Source organism: Heteronotia binoei, chromosome 8, assembly GCF_032191835.1.
Source record: "Heteronotia binoei isolate CCM8104 ecotype False Entrance Well chromosome 8, APGP_CSIRO_Hbin_v1, whole genome shotgun sequence".
In the NCBI taxonomy this organism is placed as follows: domain Eukaryota; kingdom Metazoa; phylum Chordata; class Lepidosauria; order Squamata; family Gekkonidae; genus Heteronotia; species Heteronotia binoei.
The window spans coordinates 69,776,089-69,795,248 of NC_083230.1; the positions used below are offsets into that span (position 1 = coordinate 69,776,089).

The following is a 19,160-nucleotide window of genomic DNA, read 5'->3' on the forward strand; positions in this document are numbered from 1 at the left end:
GTCCTGAACTTCTCTAACCAGATACAAAAGCCTTCTGGATTTTGTTGGCCAGATGCTCTCTACAGTATTTATATTAGGAACAAGCTGTTCCTTTTGATGGCAAAATGCTCTCAATTCATGTATTAATTTAGAAGCAAGCCAGTCTTGAACCTCTTCTCTAATCAGATGAACAAGCCTTCTCGATTTTGCTAGCTAAATGCTATCTGCAATAATCTTATTAGGAGCAAATCATTCCTGATTGATGGAAAAATGTTCTCAATGTCATTTAAATGTTTTAGGAGCAAGCCAGTCCTGAACCTCTTCTCTAACCAAATGCAAAAGCCTTCTGAATTATGCTGGCAAATGGTCTCTACAAAAAACTTGAAAATTGACTCTGCTTAAAAAAAACTATTATAGATAACTGCATACAGCTGTGTATTGAATATCTCTATCTTAGAGGTATAAACCACAGTATAACACTGATCAAAATTCTTGAGGGCTGAAACAACATGTAATACCTCTACTTAAATGGGCTTTAGACATGATAATGTTAAGAGATGAACTGGGCTCTATTTCTCATATTTACTGAATCATTGCAACACATTGTAAGGTCTTGTCCAGAGATACTATCATAAGACTTCTTGAGTGTAGGCAGAAGAAGCTTTATTAATAGATCAGGTAGAACACTATTCTCAAGCAATTGCAAGGCTATGTCTTGCCAGACTGAAAACCAAGCAAAAGTTACCTCAAAATACAGCCCCCCCAGAACCCCCAATACCCATGGATTAGTTCTCCATTATACTCCATTGGAACCTGCCTCCATATAGTATAATGGAGTGCCCAGCAGACATTTCCCTCCCACCCCACTTTCTGATGACCCTGAAGCAGGGAGAGGGCCTTCAAACAGGGGGATCCCCTGCTTCCAACTGGGAATTGGCAACCTTACCATAAAATAAGGAACATTTGAATCTTGGAAAGTAAAATAATGGAGCTGCAGCTGAACCTTCAGGGTAGGGTTGCCAAGTCCAATTCAAGAAATATCTGGGGACTTTGGGGGTGGAGCCAGGAGACTTTGGGGGGTGGAGCCAGGAGACATTGGGGCGGAGCCAAGAACAAGGGTGTGACAAGCATAATTGAACTCCAAGAGAGTTCTGGCCATCACATTTAAAGGGACAGCACACTTTTTAAAATGTCTTCCTTCTATAGGAAATAACAAAGAATAGGGGCACCTTCTTTTGGGGCTCATAGAATTGGACCCCCTGGTCCAATCGTTTTGAAACTTGGAGGGTACTTTGGGGAGAGGCACTAGATACTATATTGAAAATTTGGTGCCTCTACCTCAAAAAACAGCTCCCCCAGAGCCCCCAAAACCTCCAGATTAATTCCCCATTATACCCTATGAGAATTGATCTCCACATAGGGAATAATGAAGACGTTTCCCTCTCCTCCTCCCTCCCCCCCCCCTTTCTGGCAGCTGAAGCGAGGGACTGGCCTTTCTACTCACGAGTTGCTGCCAGCTTCTTTACAGCAGCAGTCACACCATCCCAAAGTGGAGCCTTGCAATCAAGCCTCCGGAGGTGCAAAGGCACATGGTCCTTTGCAGGCGGGGCTTCTCTCCTCCCCCCCCCCCAGCCAGCTGACTGGGCGCGGGAAGCAGCTTGCGAAAAGGAAGAACGGCTGCTGCAACGGGGCTGGGTGGGAAGGGAAGGGAGGAGGAGAAGCATCGGGCATTGGAGTCCGTCAAGACCCGCCTGCGTTCGGCAGCCACCTCCACCCGCTCGCTGGCGAGCCAGCCTCCCTTCTCAAGATTCCCTTGCCAGGCTCAGCACCTCCTCCCCGGACGACGCAAATGCTCCTTGGCGCCATTCCCCCCTCCTCCCCCCGCTTCCAGAGTTATGGAAAGCGGGAAAAGAGGCTGAAAATCCAGTATTCTCCCGCCAGGGCGGGAGGCTTGGGAAGCCTACTTCAGGGGGTTCACAATGCAATCCTAAACAGAATTATATACTTTTAAATTAACTGAATTTAGATTAATTGAATGGATTTAGAAGTGTATAACTCTATTTTGGATTGCATTTTTAAATTTATGCTACAATGCAAGTTAATAGAAGTCACTGAAGATTCTATGAAACTGCAAGATGACGTCTGACAATAGCAAAAACATACTAGTGTACTCTTCGTGGGGTTGTCTTTGAAAAAGTTTGGAAATGTCAATTAGTGTAACTACATCACAAGACAGATCATATGATTGTACTGACTTCCTGCTTGTTTCTGGTTTCAGTTCAAAATACTCGTTATTATATTTAAAGGTCTTAGGACCAGAATACTTAAAGGACTGCTAGCAGCTGAGGAGCTAAGATTATTTCCTGAAACCTGCTCCATTCAACCCTGATTTAGATTGTAAATGGGTACTGAAAAAAGATAAGGTCAACTCAGTTGTAGTTCCTTAGCTATTTGTTCAAAATTTCTTAAGATTGTAAATACTGCTGTTTTTCCTTTTTGTGTGTGTCATGCTGCAGCATAGAGGTTATTGGAATAAGGATAATACAGTTTTCAAAATTAATGCTTCAACTTTTTTTTCAAATAGCCCAGTAATTTTTGTTGCTGCAAGTAATCAAAATTGTTTCCCCTTTGTTAACTTCTTTCCTGTATTTATAACCTGCAACACTTAAACTTTCAGCTTCTTTTGAACTAGACTAAATAGACACAATTCATTACATTCATAACTGGTATGATTACAAGTGATTTAAGAGCATGATATTGTTGTGGGATGGGTATATATGGCTGCAACAAATGATTAGAGAAAACTATGTTTAGCATTAGAACCAAATATTTTACTTGCAAAAGCATGCTCTAATTTTTTCTTATTTATTGGATATCAGTTTTTACTGCTTAAACTCAAAGAATAATCTGTGAATGACCACTGCATGAATGTGAGACAAGAGACTAGTTAAATATCTAAGATTTGCTATAAGGCATTATGTTGAAGCCCATCCCAAATTTGTACTCTAGAGACTTTAGTGGTGCTTCCAAAAGCTAGTGATATTTTCTTGAAAATAATGTTTTGCACATATGATTGGATTAAATATTTTTCTAATGTGTTTGATTTTTCAGGACAGCACAACACAGCCAGTTAACAAGTCGCCTTTTCTGAATCACTCTAATTTAGTATCAGTTTATGCCACTGTGATTCTGAAAACTACTGTTCTGTTTTTAGGAACAGGAAATGGACAGTTATTGAAGGTAGGTAGATTATGGTTTTGTTTTAAGAATAATTGTTCAGCCATTGGTGTAGTGGACTCTTATCTGGGAGAACTGGGTTTGATTCCCCACTCCTCCACTTGCAGCTGCTGGAATAGCCTTGGGTCAGCCATCGCTCTCGTAGGAGTTGTCCTTGAAAGGGCAGCTGCTGTAAGAGCTCTCTCAGCCCCACCTACCCCACAGGGTGTCTGTTGTGGAGGGGGGGGAGTAAATGAGATTGTGACCACTCTGAGACTCTGAGATTCAGAGTATAGGGTGGGATATAAATCCAATGTCGTCTTCATCATTATGTATATTCATTCTCTTATTTTACATGTTAGGGCTGCATCTACATGGGTTTGGTGAAAACAATTCCCTATCATAACAGCAGCAGTAAGTAGTGTGAGAGAGGATGGGAACAGCTTTCACATTACCTGTCCCCATGTTGCTCACTGCTTCCTTCAGCAGCCTGCACTCTTCTCCTACATCAGGCCTTTTCAGAAGTATAGTTGTGACAAGGATTGTGCTAGGGTTCCCCATGGCTTGGAATGCCTCTCTGCTTCCTTCCCAGCTGAGCCATGATGTAAGGCTACAATTCAGTTTGGAAAGGGGGAAAAAAACCTTCTAAGGGCCAAAAGGAGGAAGGAAATGCAGAACTTACCTCTGCTATTTTGAAGCCAGAGTTTAGCTCTGCCTTTCTCCTTTTTGTAACTGGATGGTACAACTGTCTGCAATCACCCTTTGAACTGGGACAAATAAGTTTTTCTCTGAACTGAACCACAAATCTGTGCACTGAGGGCTAAAAAGTTATGCACCAGCACTAGCTAGCACAGTTTAGTGGGAACACTGGTCTGTATATGGTTGCTAAACAAGCATTCAGGGATTCTGCATGAACAGTTATTTATTTCAATAGCAAGTTGTGATTCTGTACATGTGTCCTGCACTGAAGTAAAAGTGAAGTCCTTGCACAAAGGGAAACTTCATGTGTACACCAAGCCCTAGATTAGCCATCATCATCATTGCTAGATTAGACTGAAATTTATACAACAACACAAAAAACTGTAGAAAATAATGAATAAATCATGCAAATTACTTCAAAAATATAATTAATTAATTTTTAAACATTACAGCATCACATATTATTGCATATTATCAAGAATTCATGAATACAAGGTATAAAGTGCAGAGAATAAATTTTCAAAAGTGCTTGCAGTTGATCATGTCCATTGCCGATTTAAGATGCTTGAAGACTATTCACCCGACTCCACGGGACAAATTAAGTGCCAGTGTCAACCGTGTTGCAAATGCAGATAGTTCTTGTTTTTCAGAATTTTTTATTTTATTTTAAGACGTTGCTTTAGACTTTCATCCTTTAAAGAAGTTTGATATATAGTGGATAGTCATCAGCCTCTAACAGTAAAGCCTGTAATACTGTTTCAAGTGTCTTCATTTGAGAGACCTATTCCACTTATCGGCACCCAGCATACCACATTCCTGTGACACTAGCTCTGGAGAAAACCATTTATAATAAAACTTTTCCTCTAACTTCCTTTCTTGCTAAGAAAGAGTGTTAGCTTATTCATTATTTTGTTTCTTTCCCACTCACCTGATATTGAGTAGCATAGTTCCCACCTGAGTTCTTTAAAAGCAGCTATGCTTGCCCCCAGTGAGGAACAGAAATATAAATCTGTATGGCTTGCAGTGCTTCAGTGAAATAGCTCTGCACAGTGTTCAACACAGCTCACATCACAGTACTAATAATAATGCTAATAATATCTTGCAAATATATGATCAGATTTAGAATAGACAGGTGGGGACCTGCAAGGAAGTTGGTGGGTTGGGAGGCAGCAGAGATTGTGGGGAGGTCAGGGAGTGACCCCAGACCAGTGGTGGCAACAGTGGGGAGGGGGCAGTGAGTCTGGCTGCAATGGTGGGGACAGGCAGTGAGAAAGCTGGGAGCCAGGGTGGGGCCAGCAGCAGAAATGGCAAGGATGCTGGAAGCCACGGCAGGCCAAGCAACTGTGGAGGGCCAGCTGGCTTTGGCAGCACCCGGCATCAGCAGCAATTGCAGAGGGAACCTGATGCCAGTACCACTGCAGCTGGTCCTGCAGGAAGGCCCACTAAAGTGAGTGAGGATGGGGCAGAAGTGCCTTCACTCCTAGTCAGTACTGTTGCCACCAGCTCCCATGGTGAAGATGGAGGATGCAGCCTGAGTCCTGGAAGTAGATACCTAACCACTGAGAGCTTCCCCAAATGCGATGATGGGGGGTGCTCTGAGTCCTGCATCTACAGAAGAAGTTGGTCTGTTGTGCTGTGTTTGCACAATGCTTTTGAAATGTATTCTTTCAGTGTTTTCAGATTTTTTTGCAAACCTGGCAACCTCCATTCTTGCAGAAGTATCTGTTTTATGTCAGTGTGAGTTTAAGTACCTGCAGATTAGGCCACACTTAACTGTTATAGGATAAATGGGTTCCTAAGATGTGTTTGTGCAAGTAGAAGTATCTCTGTTGCTGAAAGGGGGAGGAGTTTCCCATTACTTCCCAGTTGACATTCAGTGGAAGGCTGCATTCCATTCTGTTCCTGACTTTCAGGAAAAAATTATTGACTATTGTGTGGAAGCAGAAAAGTGAGGAACAAGGAAGATCAGTTACATCAACAAGGTTCAGACTTGCAGTTCGTAGAATCCAACCCCTGTGGAATCTTAAAAGAATCTTTAAAGCCTTTCATATATGTTACTATAGCAGTTAAGGCTAAGGAAGCTACACACATGCTTTTTTATTTCTTACATTTTACTAGAACATAAGACTAGCTGTGCTATAGCAGACCAGTGGTGCATCCAGTCCAGCATGCTGTTTCACCAAGAAGCCATATAAGACCTACAAGCAGGGCATGGAGACCAACGTCTATTTCATTTGAATACCATGGTTAATAGCCATTGATGGACTTACTCTCCATGAATGTGTGTAGTCCCTTTTTAATGCCAACTAAACTATTGTTATATAACAGAGCTGCATCATGCATGACCTAATGTGTGCTTGGAAAGCTAACATGGCATAATGAAAATAAGAAGAGTCTTGCTGGGTCACATCAGTAGTTAACCATAGCAACCTGTCATCATAGTGCTGGATAGATAGCCAGGTCAAATCCCAACTCAGCCCATGGAAGCTTTGAGCTTGGATCTGTCATAATTTGTCAGTCTTACCTACTTTACAAGGTTCTTATTGTGAGAATGAAATGGAGGAAGCAAGAATAATGCACAGCATTGCTTTAGCTTTTGCAGTCATGCCTATAACCCCATAATGGCTGGAAAAGACAAGAAGTATTGGCAGCAGAGGAGATAAATTGATCAAGGAGAGGGCTGATTCCTGTTAATAGATAACTATATGTGTCCTGTTCTTTTAGGTTACCCTTGACAAGAAAATGAGGCCAAATTGCCCAGAGGTTTTGTATGAAATTGAAGAAGAAACGACAGTTTTTTACAAACTTAAATTTGATCCTCTGGATAACAACTTCATCTATCTACCATCCAATAAAGAGGTTAAGTATTAGGCAGTGCTGTCAAATGTACACATGCATTAACTGCTAAAAAGCTAAGTATTAAATTTCACCAGGGCTGAATCCACAGAAGGTATTTTTTTCCCCATGTGGTGGTCGTGTTGCTGGTGCTGTTGGTGGTCAATCTACCCTTACACTTGGAGATTCCATGCAGCACAGGGTAATTTGTTTTTTTCATCATCATTAGTAGTGGTTTCTTTTTTGTACCAGAACAGAACAGAAATTTGATTATCTATTGGAATTATTTCAGGTAATCTGAGATCCTAAACTCTGCAAATGATTTTTTAAAAAACAAAATACTATTTAATTGTTTACAGGAGTGAGCAAGCAGTTCATCTTAGAATGGCTCATCAGTTGTATGTGTTTTTCATTGTGCATCTCCAACTTTCATAAAAACATAGTTCCAAACAGGGGGGGGGGGGGGATTGTTGAATGCTGATGATTTGTAACCATCCCTGCATTTATTGTGACAGTGGAAATGTCATTTGATCTTTTCAAAATACTAAATAAGAATTTATAAAAATTACTGCTTTCTGTTTCAGCTCAGAAGAGTACAAGTTGCAAACTGCAGTAAGTATATTTCCTGTAAAGAGTGTTTATCTGCAATGGACCCATACTGTGGATGGTGCCATTCGAATAAAAGGTATTCTTTTTCTCTTTAAGATCAATGAATACTGCTGTATTATCATTAATCTTTCATTCTTAATAGCTTGAAGCTATATTCAGAGTGTTTTTGTATAAAGCCATTTATGTGTACTTGAGTGCTGTAGTTCATAGTGAGGCAACTCATACTAATGACACAACATAAACTTTTTTCTTGGCCCACCCAGGTAAGTTGTCCATGCTCTTTGGCTGGGCCTGCAGGCAGAATTCTGGAGTCCAGTCACTGTGATGCTCTCCTGCAAAAGTTAAGAAGAACTGCAATAAATAAGAACTGCAATAAGGCCTGTTCTGCATACTGACCTTACTCCCAATCTTCTGTGTAGTCAATCTCTGAGTTTTGAAATTGGGCATTCTGCACCTCGTCCTTTATTCCATACATTTCCTGCTTTATGTTGGGTTTTTTGCTTGCACTGGGTCACAATCCAGTTTTACAGTTTGAGAATGGCAGTTGTCAGCAATGTTGCTATTGTTGCTGTCAGATCCCCTTTAAAAAAAACAATTGTGCAGGAGCACTAGCAATACTGTGCACCAATGCTAAAGTGAGATCAATCACCCAACACGTCACTTATTAAACCTGCCATGTTTTTTTTCCAGGGTGTTCTCACAATAATTAGAGCACTAAGGAAAACCTGCTATGAAATATTTTCTCACTTGGAATTAGTGAAATGTTTTTAGGACAAGGTTGTATTCATTCTGGATGAGCAGCATTAGTGGAAGGAAATTTACAGTATGTAGATATAATCTTGCCTGTGCATTACTGAAGGCATAAACAGTATATACTCAGGTACATAGTTATTATTTAAATATAGATATTTTTGTCCACAATAAATATGCTATAATGTGTATGATTGGTTTGTCAAGTCCAATTCAAGAAATATCTGGGGACTTTGGGGGTGGAGCCAGGAGACATTGGAGGCAGAGCCAGGAGCAAGGGTGTGACAAGCATAATTGAACTCCAAGACAGTTCTGGCCATCTCATTTAAAGGGACAGCACACCTTTTTAAATGCTTTCCTTCCATAGGAAATAATGAAGGATAGGGGCACCTTCTTTTGGGGCTCATAGAATTGGATCCCCTGGTCCAATCTTTTTGAAACTTGGAGGGCATTTTGGGGAGAGGCACTAGATGCTATACTGAAAATTCGGTGCCTCTACCTCAAAAAAACAGCCCCCCCAGAGCCCCCGATACCTCCAGATCAATTCCCTATTATACCGTATGAGAATCGATCTCCACATAGGGAATAATGAAGTGCCCAGCAGACATTTCCCTCCCCCACCCCCGTTTCTGGCAATTCTGAAGTGAGGGATTGGCATCTCTGCTCACAAGTTGCTGCCAACTTATTCAAAGTAACACAGACATACCATCCCAAGAGGAAGCCTTTCAATCGGAGATTGAAGCCTCCGGAGGTGGAAAATCACATGGTGGCTGTGGGGGGAGGGACTTCCCCCCCACCAGCTGACTGGGGGTGGGAAGGAGCTTGAGAAAGTGGGAGAACCCCTGCTGGGACCCGGGGATGGGCAAGCCTAGATGATGTTTTCAGTGTTACAAAGTTCTGTTTGACTTCCAGATATACTACCAATTATATTATGAGTGTAATAGCTTGTTTCTATCTGACTTTTATGTTTTTTCTTACCTCTCAAATAGCAAATACTAAGATAAAAGTGCTAAGTTAGCTCCTTTCTTTTGTCTATTTTTAGTAGTTGCATTTACATTTTCCCTGCAGGAATCTTAGCCAGTTAAATTTCATAAATATTCCAGATAGTCCAAGTTTACATGCTGACTATTTACAATGATAGATTCAGATGGGGTAGCTGAGTTGGTCTGAATGAGCAGAACAAAATATGAGTCCAGTGGCATCTTTAAGATCAACAAAATTATGTGCACATTATAAGCTTTCATGTGCAAGCACACTTCATCAGACATCTGATGTTATCTAACAAAGTGTGCGCAAATGCTTATACCATGAATAAAACTTTGTTGGTCTTAAAGGTGCCACTGGACTCAAACTTTATTTATAATTATGTATTTTATATTGTTAAAGCTGTAAAATAAATTTAGGCTTGATTTTAAACAGTAAATAATTCATATATTTCAATCTCCCACCCTTTAAAAAAGAAATGTTTTTAAAAATGTTTTCCTTATTACTTCAAAATCTCCAGGAATTTTATATCTCTAGAATGACTTTCATATTTGTAGAGCAGCCCATCTGAAATATTTCTCTGTGTGCCTTTCTTGATAAGACTGATGCATGATAGGTAGTGTAGGAGTGTTAGACTATACCTGGGGTGACCCATGTTCTAATCCCTGCTCATTATAAGACTGACTGGGCAGTCTTGGACCAGTGACTCTCTCTTTGCCTAACTTACCTTGCAGGATTGTTGTGAGGCTAAAATAGAGGAAGAGAGAGAAATGCATACCACCTTGAGCTTCTTGGAGATAGGGTGGGGAAAATGTACTAGATTTATGTAAATTATATAGTCAAGAGGGCACAATCCAGGTGGAACACAACAGTGGCACTAAAATGGCAGCATTGTGAAGTTTCTCTTCCTCATTCATAACATATAACTCTCCCTGTATCATTATGATGTAAATATCTACACTGTTACTTCACATCATTTGCTGGTCACAAGTAAAATAAGTAATTTGTGTCCTGGTCATAAATTTCCCTGAAGCCCTGGCAGATTGGCTGTGGGGACAGAACAGCTTGATTAAAGAGAAAATGATAATAAAGGTTGAGTAATTACATTTGAACCACAAGTTTTCAAGCTAGTGAGAGTTTAGTAAGCAATATTGAATTTACAGGCAGGGCAGCTACAAGCGAGTAGAGCAGGTAACACAGAAATATACATCAGGATGGATGGTCACAACTGGGCTAGTGCAATAAAAATAAATCAGACTTCTATATAAAATGGAAATCCATTTTTATCACACATGCATATTTGGATTTATTTCAGGTGCACTTTAAAAGAAGAATGTTCAAATAACACAAGGAACTGGGTAGACATTTCAAAAGGAGCTGACAAATGCCTGAAAATCCACATATCTGGTACTTACAGAGGTGGGGTATGTTATAAACACATTTTATTTTAATATAATTGATGGTGTAAGGTCATTATTCAAAGGCTTTCTTCTTAGTTGATGGTAGTTAAGTTGCTGAACCTTTTATTGAAGCTATCTTGTTACTTCCATCTGCTAAATAAATAATAATCTTTCTCCCCCTAAATGCTTTGTCTCCTTTTCTGATCCTGGGATCTAGCAATGCACACACATACACACAGAGTGAATATGTGTATGCAGAAGCCTTGGGGTATTAGTGTTTTTGTTTCAATATACCAGGAATGGCATAACTGTACAGGCAGGTAAGGGAGAGCTTCCTGAGCCAACCACATTTGCTAAGATCAGGATGTTGCTGCAGCTACTGCTGCAACATAAGAATTTCTGTTGCATTTAAATTGCACTGCTAGTTGTACTGGGGGGTGGGGAGGGATCTGTATTAAATAAGGCAGTAACTTCTGCAGTACCACAGATTCCCATCTCCTAACCCAGTTACAATTCTGTGCACACTTACTTGGGAGAAAGCCCCAGGGAATATAGTGGACCTTAGAGCCAAACTAGATTATACTTGTTTTTTAATTCTGAGGGTGTCTGATCCTGCAGCATACTTTGGGGTGGGGGATGAAGGGCTCTTCTTGCCTTCCACTATTTTCAGAAGGAGCCAATTTCAGGAGGATTTGACCTCTGCAGCATTTTGAAGTGTTAAAAAATACCCTTAAAATGGTGCTGTGTCTTCACAGCAGATTCAGCAATGTGATATAATCTAGTTTGACCCTTAGTTGTAAGTAAACTTGCAATAGGATTCCACTGTTTATCACTTTTCATTTCTGAATATCCTTATGTACTCAAAGATATTGAGGAAGACTTAGCATGGGTTCTATAAGGGAAGATCTTGCCTCACTAACCTGTTAGAGTTCTTTGAAGGGGTGAATAAACATGTGGACAAAGGGGACCCAATAGATGTTGTTTACCTTGATTTCCAGAAAGCTTTTGATAAAATTCCTCATCAAAGGCTCCTTAGTAGTAGTAGTTCTTTATTCACGGTCATCCGACCAGCTTAATACAAACAAAAACATAAAAACAAACCCATCACCTCTTACACAAAATTCCTGACTCCTACTATTACACATATTGTTAAAACTCATAACCAAGATTTACACTCTCAATTTCCCTCCTTTCCAACTGAGCAGCGTAACAGAAACGGGCAATCTTAGATGAAACATCAGAATGAGAGTCAGACAGGAGGAAGGCAATTTGCTCATCCTCCTGCCTGCCCGCCAAGGACCTGAGAATCGGAGAGATTAGTCTTGCCCTCAAGTCATTGTAATTAGAGCACTGCAAAACAATGTGGGGTGTTTCAACCTAATTGCAATTGCAGGGGCACAATCTTTCCAGTTATGGGTACCCGGCGTAACGTCCCAAAAGCACCGAAGAGAAAAGTGCGTTGAGTCGTGCTTTTGAGAAAGCTATCTGATATTTTGGGATAGTGATGTTCAAAAGATACCTGGCCGGGGGCTCCTTAGTAAGCTCAAGAGTCATGGAGTAAAAGGACAGGTCCTCTTGTGGATCAAAAACTGGCTAATTAATAGGAAGCAGAGAGTGAGTATAAATGGGCAGTCTTCGCAGTGGAGGACAGTAAGCAGTGGATTGCCACAGGGCTCAGTATTGGGTCCCATGCTCTTTAACTTGTTAATTAATGATTTGGAGTTGGGAGTAAGCAGTGAAGTGGCCAAGTTTGCATATGACACTAAATTGTTCAGGGTGGTGAGAACCAGAGAGGATTGTGAGGTACTCCAAAGGGATATGTTGAGGCTGGGTGAGTGGGCGTCAATGTGGCAGATGAGGTTCAATGTGACCAAGTACAAAGTAATGCACATTGGGGCCAAGAATCCCAGCTACAAATACAAGTTGATGGGGTGTGAACTGGCAGAGACTGACCAGAAGAGAGATCTTGGGGTCGTGGTAGATAACTCACTGAAAATGTCAAGACAGTGTGCAATTGCAATAAAAAAGCCAACACCATGCTGGGAATTATTAGGAAGGGAATTGAAAACAAATCAGCCAGTATCATAATGCCCCTGTATAAATCGATGGTGCGGTCTCATTTGGAATACTGCGGGCAATTCTGGTCACCGCACCTCAAAAAGGATATTATGGCATTGAAAAAAGTGCAGAAAAGGGCAACTAGAATGATTAAAGGTTTGGAACACTTTCCCTATGAAGAAGGGTTAAAACGCTTGGGGCTCTTTAACTTGGAGAAACGTCAACTGCAGGGTGATATGATAGAGGTTTACAAGATAATGCATAGAATGGAGAAAGCAGAGAAAGAAGTACTTTTCTCCCTTTCTCACAATACAAGAATTTGTGGTCATTCAATGAAATTGCAGAGCATTCAGGTTAAAACGGATAAAAGGAAGTACTTCTTCACCCAAAGGGTGATTAACATGTGGAATTCACTGCCACAGGAGGTGGTGGCAGGCAGCTACAAGCATAGCCAGCTTCAAGAGGGGATTGGATAAAAATATGGAGCAGAGGTCCATCAGTGGCTATTAGCCACAGTGTGTGTGTGTATATATAATTTGTCCATTGTGTGACACAGAGTGTTGGACTGGATGGGCCATTGGCCTGATCCAACATGGCTTCTCTTATGTTCTTATGTTTTTATATGCTTAAAGGACTTGGCTAAGGAGAAGGCTTCTGCTAGAGCAGGAGTTTTCTGCAGCAGTGCTTTCTTCTAATTTTCAATGGAATTTGATCCCCTTGCTAGTGTAGTGATACTAATGGTTCCCCACTCTGGAAGTCTTTGCCTGTGACGATTTGCCTCAAAGCATCAGAACAAATACAGACATACTTAAAATAGAATGAAATGGTGTTACAGTACAAATGGTGTTACAGTACAATGGTGAAATGGTGTTACAGTACAATCGAATTACAGTACAGTAGAATTACGGTACTCCAGTTTAATTCTGCTGATGTCATTGTTGTTAGACTGACTGTACTCTGTATGAGATTGAGCTATTAATCTTGCTCATCAATATTTGTACTGTTTTTAACTTTAGTCTCTTTGAAGTTTCTCTGGTCTGTCTTCCCAGAATTAAAGAAATATGGTAATTGCTCTTGTTTTTAGGTAACTGTGACTTCAGTTGGAAATTTTTCAGACCTTTCTGAAAGACATTCCAGTTGCCAGGTGATTAATGCACAGACCAACAAATCACTTTGTGAAAATAAGACTCAGACTCAAGATATCATAAAGTGTTCCTGTTCTCTGCATTCTGAAATTATAACTGGCAAAGGTAAGCTTATTTAATATTTTACCTATGTCACATGCCACTTTCTCTGTCCTTTATTATGCTAGATAACTCAAGAGTCTTCATATGCACAATGCATTAAATAAAAAGATGCTACTAGTAATGCAAACTCTTATTCCCCCCCTCCCCCATTCATTGCTACATGTGTACTCTTGGCAAAGAGGTAACTCTAGGGAGTTAAAGAAGTACAAGGAAAAAAACACCTTGCTATGAATCACAGTATAAATTTCATTCAGTGTTTTGATTGTTACAATTTGAATGCAGTATATATGACCAACACACTGCAACAAACAATAGGTGTTATCCTATACATGGAATTCTTTGCAAAAAGTACAAAGAAGACTTTAACACAGTTGTATAGCACTTTCTCAAAAGTCCCTTATAGGCTCAAGATGAATCCAAACGGTCAGCTCCCTATTCTGGAGTGGCAGGGGTTTCTTCAGTCTTCCTCAGGACCATGGAACCAATCTGACAGAACAAAATCACTTATTTACCAACTACAACAACTGTATAGTCAATTTCAGGTCAGTTCTGTGGTTCTATAGAGCCACTTGACATTTAATATGTGGGCTACCCAATGCCCTAACATCAGATCCTCCCCAGGTGGCCAACCATTTACATACGTGCCCTTTTAGACAAGTGGTTCTCACCATTTCATGTGTCCTGCTGATCAGTCTGTCAAAATACATGGGTTTCTTCCTGATAGAAACAAAAAGTCCACTGTTGCTGGGAAGGACATTGATATGTCTAGAGGCATTTTGTTATTTATAATTTCTGGTAAATTTCAAGGAGTAAAGTTGGGAGTAAAAAGTAATTTTCTATTATTATAATGGATAATCTATGGCAGATAGTGTCAGCATGGTATGGCTCACTGAAGACTCTTGCTGGTGGTCAAGGGGAACGGAGTTAGGAGAAACTCTGTATGTCCAGGGTTACTACCAAAAGATCATGGACGGATAATCTGAGGCAGGTAGGGTTGGCATGAGGCAGCACCATTTTACACTTGCTGGTGAACATGGAGATTGAGGAAGAGTGATTCTTAATAATTGTTATGAATACCCTGTATTCCATCTATGCTACTTCCACATTCTAATGGTGCCAGTATGTGTATCACTAGTCAAGTATCACTATTCTGGACAACCTCCTCATAGAAGAAATAGAGAGGAAATTGCCAAGAATATGCAGGATGTGTCATCTGCACATTTCCTGTAGTCTTTTTAAAATTTACTTTCTCTTCCAAAAGAAGACAGAGCACCAAGGTGAGGCTTTCCACTTCAGCCAATTTACAAGCATGCTGATAGCAATAAGTACAGTTACCAACTTTCTTTTCTGGCAGGGCTCTTGTTTGTTCTCTTAAGTGCTGCTTGACAGATAGAAATTTGTCAGCTGAAAATTTTCCTGGCATTGAAATACGATGAGAAAATGTGGAGCTGTTGATGTTTGGAATGTTGAGCAGCTATTACAGGCATAGGGATTTTTCCAGGAAAAAGAGCTGCATCTCTACAAATGAGTTAGAGAATTAAGAACTAAACAGAACAGACATGTGGGAACAAATGATACTGCCCGGCACAACCCACAATAGATTAAAAGAGATTATGTGGTTCTGGGTAAAAAGGTGAAGGAACTGGGGGCACAGGTTGCATTTTCTTCAGTTCTTCCTGTTGATAGGCTGTGGCCTAGGAAGGGAAAGAAGAATACTGGAAATAAATGACTGACTACATTAGATGTATTGGTTTTTTGGACCAGCCTGTCGGTCACTTCCGGGTTCCTGTCCTGCATCTCGACCTGTGTTATTAGTGACAGGCTGCTTCGGCGTGCCGCTGCGCCGGCCCCCTGGGTCCCACAACGATGGGACCGATGCCACAGGGACGGGCTCAAAACACTCTATAACCCCTCAAAATAACAGCAGTCTAGCTCGCTTCCCCCGAGCCCTGCCGCCATAAGCCTCAAGGGGGCTCATTTTGCGGCATCTCCCGGTGGGAGGGTGGCACCCGCACGGGACACATATCAAATGAAAGAGGGGGCGCAGGGCTATCAGAAACAGCCGGCGGAGGGAGTCGGGAGACCACCCCACTGGGGGATCCACACCCCTAAAGTGATGAAGGTGGCGCAGATAGAGCCAACAGAGCAAACAGGACAAAATAAATAGGCTGCATTATGCAGCACAGTCTCACTGGAATCTCACTGGAATCTGACTGGCTTCTCAGCATGGAACCCGTTCTCTCTAGTCTTCTCACTTTGAAAAAAGTAAAAAAAGAGTTTCATTTAACTTTACTTCCCCCTTTCCCTCTCTATAAATAATCTTGGTGTTTCCGGCGGTGATATTTGGGGGATTTTTGGGGACGTCACAGGAAGTGCTGTGAAGTCACTTCCTGTTTCCGGCAGTGGCATTTGGGGGAAATGATGTCATTTGGGGGAAATGATGTCACAGGAAGTGATGTCACTTCCTGCTTCCGGCAGGTGGCGCGGGGGATGATGTCACAAGAAGTGATGTCACTTCCTGCTTCCGGCAGGTGGCGCGGGGGGAAATGATGTCACAGGAAGTGATGTCACTTCCTGCTTCCGGCGGTGGCACGACATCACCGGAAGTGATGTCACTTCCTGCTTACGGCGCTTCGCGCGCGCACACCCCTACCTTCCCCCCCCCAAAGGTGTCCCTGGCTGACCTTCAGACATTATGGCCACTCTAGGGTATAGACAAGCTGGAACATGTCCAGAGGAGGGCAACTAAGATAGTGAGGGGTCTGGAGACCAAGTCCTATTAGAAAATGTTTGAAGGAGCTGGGCATGTTTAGCCTGGAGAGGAGGCAACTGAGAGGTGATATGATCACCTTTTTCAAGTATATAGAGAGCAGGGGTCCCCAACCCCTGGGCCGAGGACCAGTACTGGTACATGTCCTGTTAGCAACCGGGCTACAGAGTGAGACAGAGGCACTGCACCGCCCCTTTTGCCCACCTGGGACCCAGGTGGATGAAAGAGGAAGAGCTGCCTTGGAGTGAGGCAGAGCATACCTGCTGCCCTTTCGCCTGCTGCAGCAACCTTCACCTACCCCTCATTTAAAGACCCTCATGGGGGGTAGAAATGGGGCATGGATGGGGGAAGCAACCTGGGGCGGCAAAAACACCAGTACCCACCCCACTGGTCCATGGGAAAATTGTCTTCCAAAAAAACCGGCCCCTGGTGCCAAAAAGGTTGGGAACCACTAATATAGAGGATAGTGAGGAATTGTTTTCTGTTGCTCCAGAAGGTCAACTAATGGGTTGAAATTAAATCAAGAGTTTTTGGCTAAACATTAGGAAGAACTTCCTGACAGAGCAGTTCCTCAGTGGAACAGGCTTCCTTGGGAGGTGGTCTCTCCTTCATTGGTGATTTTTAAACAGCCTGGATGGCCATCTGGCAGCAATATTCTGTGAACTTTGGCAGATCATGAGAGGGAGGGCAATAAGAGTTGCATCAGTGCTTAGTTCTCATGGCCCTTTCTTACATGCCTAGGGAAATGCTGATCAATGCTGATAATCACTTTGGGGGCCAGAAAGCAATTTTCTCCAGGCCAGTTTGGCCAGGGATCCTGTACTCTCACCCTCCCCCATCTTCTGGGCATGGAAGAAGACATTGGATTTATATTTTGCCCTCCACTCAAGAGTCTCAGAGTGGTTCACAATCTCCTTTATCTTCCTCCCCCGCAACAAACACCCTGTGAGGTGGGTGAGGCTGAGAGAGCTCTCCTTTCCCAGAAGCTGCCCTTTCAAGGACAAGCTCTGTGATAACTATGGCTGACCCAAGGTCATTCCAGCAGGGGATGGTGAAGTATTGGTGAATTTTGTGCATTGCGCAGGGAGTTTGACTAGATCAGTGGTCCCCAACCTTTTTGGCACCAGGGACCATCTCCAGGGCTGGCCAGCCCACCACAGTCTCAGGGCCAACAGGGTGGAGGCACCAAATTCGGCCTCGCAGCCCCCCCCCCCACGGCACCGTGAGGTGGGGGAAGGAGGCAAGGGCAGTGCGGCTTTTTCAGCAGGCTGCTGGCACTACTGCCATGGTTTCACCGTGGTTTCCCCACCGATCAGCTGATCGGCAGGGGGGTGGGTCTTTACAGAGCCCAGAAGATGCTTCACGGCCCCTTCCCCAGCCTTAACATTGTAAAAACGGAGGGAGGGAGGAGGAGGTGTCGTGGGGTGTAGGCGCCGTGGGGCCCGGCAATGCTGCATGGCACCTCGGGGGGTAGGCAATGAGGCTTGGTGGCCCGGTTACTAACAGGCTGTGACCCAGTACTGGTCCGCAGCCCGGGGGTTGAAGACCCCTGGACTAGATGACTGTGGAGGTCTCTTCCAACTCTATGATTCTGTGACATGCACTTGTGCTATACCCACATTGATCTGATTTTTTATTGCTGCTTTGCACTTCTTCTGGAACTATGCAGTAGAAATTTTCTCCTCAAGTGCACTTTTCTGGGTGAAGCAGAAAGAGCTCATATGTTTTGTTATTTCCTAATGTGATTACTACTATAGTATTCATATTGTTAATAAATAATTTGTATTAAGGTGCTTTATTATGCACTGTAGTTTTAATAGTTTATTATAAATTTTACTAATGCTTATCCTGAATAAATAATCTGATGTTAGATCTCCCAAGTAAGATGCAAGAGGTTTCTTGGTTCTTCAGAAGAGTTTTAGGCCAGCAAAAGGATTGGAAAGCCTTTTCTGCTTTCTATTTGGAGATGCAAAATACTAGGGTTTTGATCAAAGCTATTAATATTGATGAAGGAAATCCTAAAGACTGCCCCCTCTCCCTTATTAGTTCTGACTCGTGATAGAACTAGTGATAATAAAAGGCTGAAGAATCAGTGGGCGGGAGGAAGCGGCTTAACCTTTTCCTTTGCCTGCCAGTTTCCCTTTGCAACATTTCCTACAGCTATTGTTGCCCCCCTCTCTGGGCTGGCTCACCCACTAGGCACCCTAGGCAATTGTCTAGGGTGCCAGGAGGTAGGGGTGCTAAATTGGGCTCCCTGCCTCCCAGTGCCCATGGCAAATGGCTAGTTTGCCTGCCTCCTCCTGCCACCCCTCAGAGTGTGAGAGCCTGCCCACTGCCCACCCCCCAGCGCGTGCCTGGTGCTTACTGCCTTTGATCCGGCTGGTGCAGCATCTACTCCTTTGAAGAGCCTGCGGGGGGCAGGGGGGCCGTGGGCAGACAGCCTGCCTGGGGCACCACCGCCCTTGGGCCGGCACTGGCCTGCCCCCCTGCAGCTGGCTTAGACACTAGAAATATGACTGAGGGAAAATAGTCTGGGTAGGAGAAAATATTGGCCCTTTCTGCATTTGTGTTTACTACGGCTCTCGCCTCCCACCTCCATCGCTTCAAAAACCT

General features: G+C 42.7%; 1 protein-coding gene across 1 annotated transcript in view; it reads left to right on the forward strand.

The window, feature by feature from the left end:
• PLXNC1 (plexin C1) overlaps positions 1 to 19,160 on the forward strand; it is a 120,850-nt gene that overhangs the window by 7,487 nt on the left and 94,203 nt on the right. Inside the window, exons 2-6 of the mRNA XM_060244421.1 lie at positions 3,091 to 3,219; positions 6,619 to 6,753; positions 7,314 to 7,414; positions 10,388 to 10,496; positions 13,615 to 13,780. Coding sequence (XP_060100404.1) covers positions 3,091 to 3,219; positions 6,619 to 6,753; positions 7,314 to 7,414; positions 10,388 to 10,496; positions 13,615 to 13,780 — 640 coding nt within the window. The remainder of the gene's footprint in view (positions 1 to 3,090; positions 3,220 to 6,618; positions 6,754 to 7,313; positions 7,415 to 10,387; positions 10,497 to 13,614; positions 13,781 to 19,160) is intronic.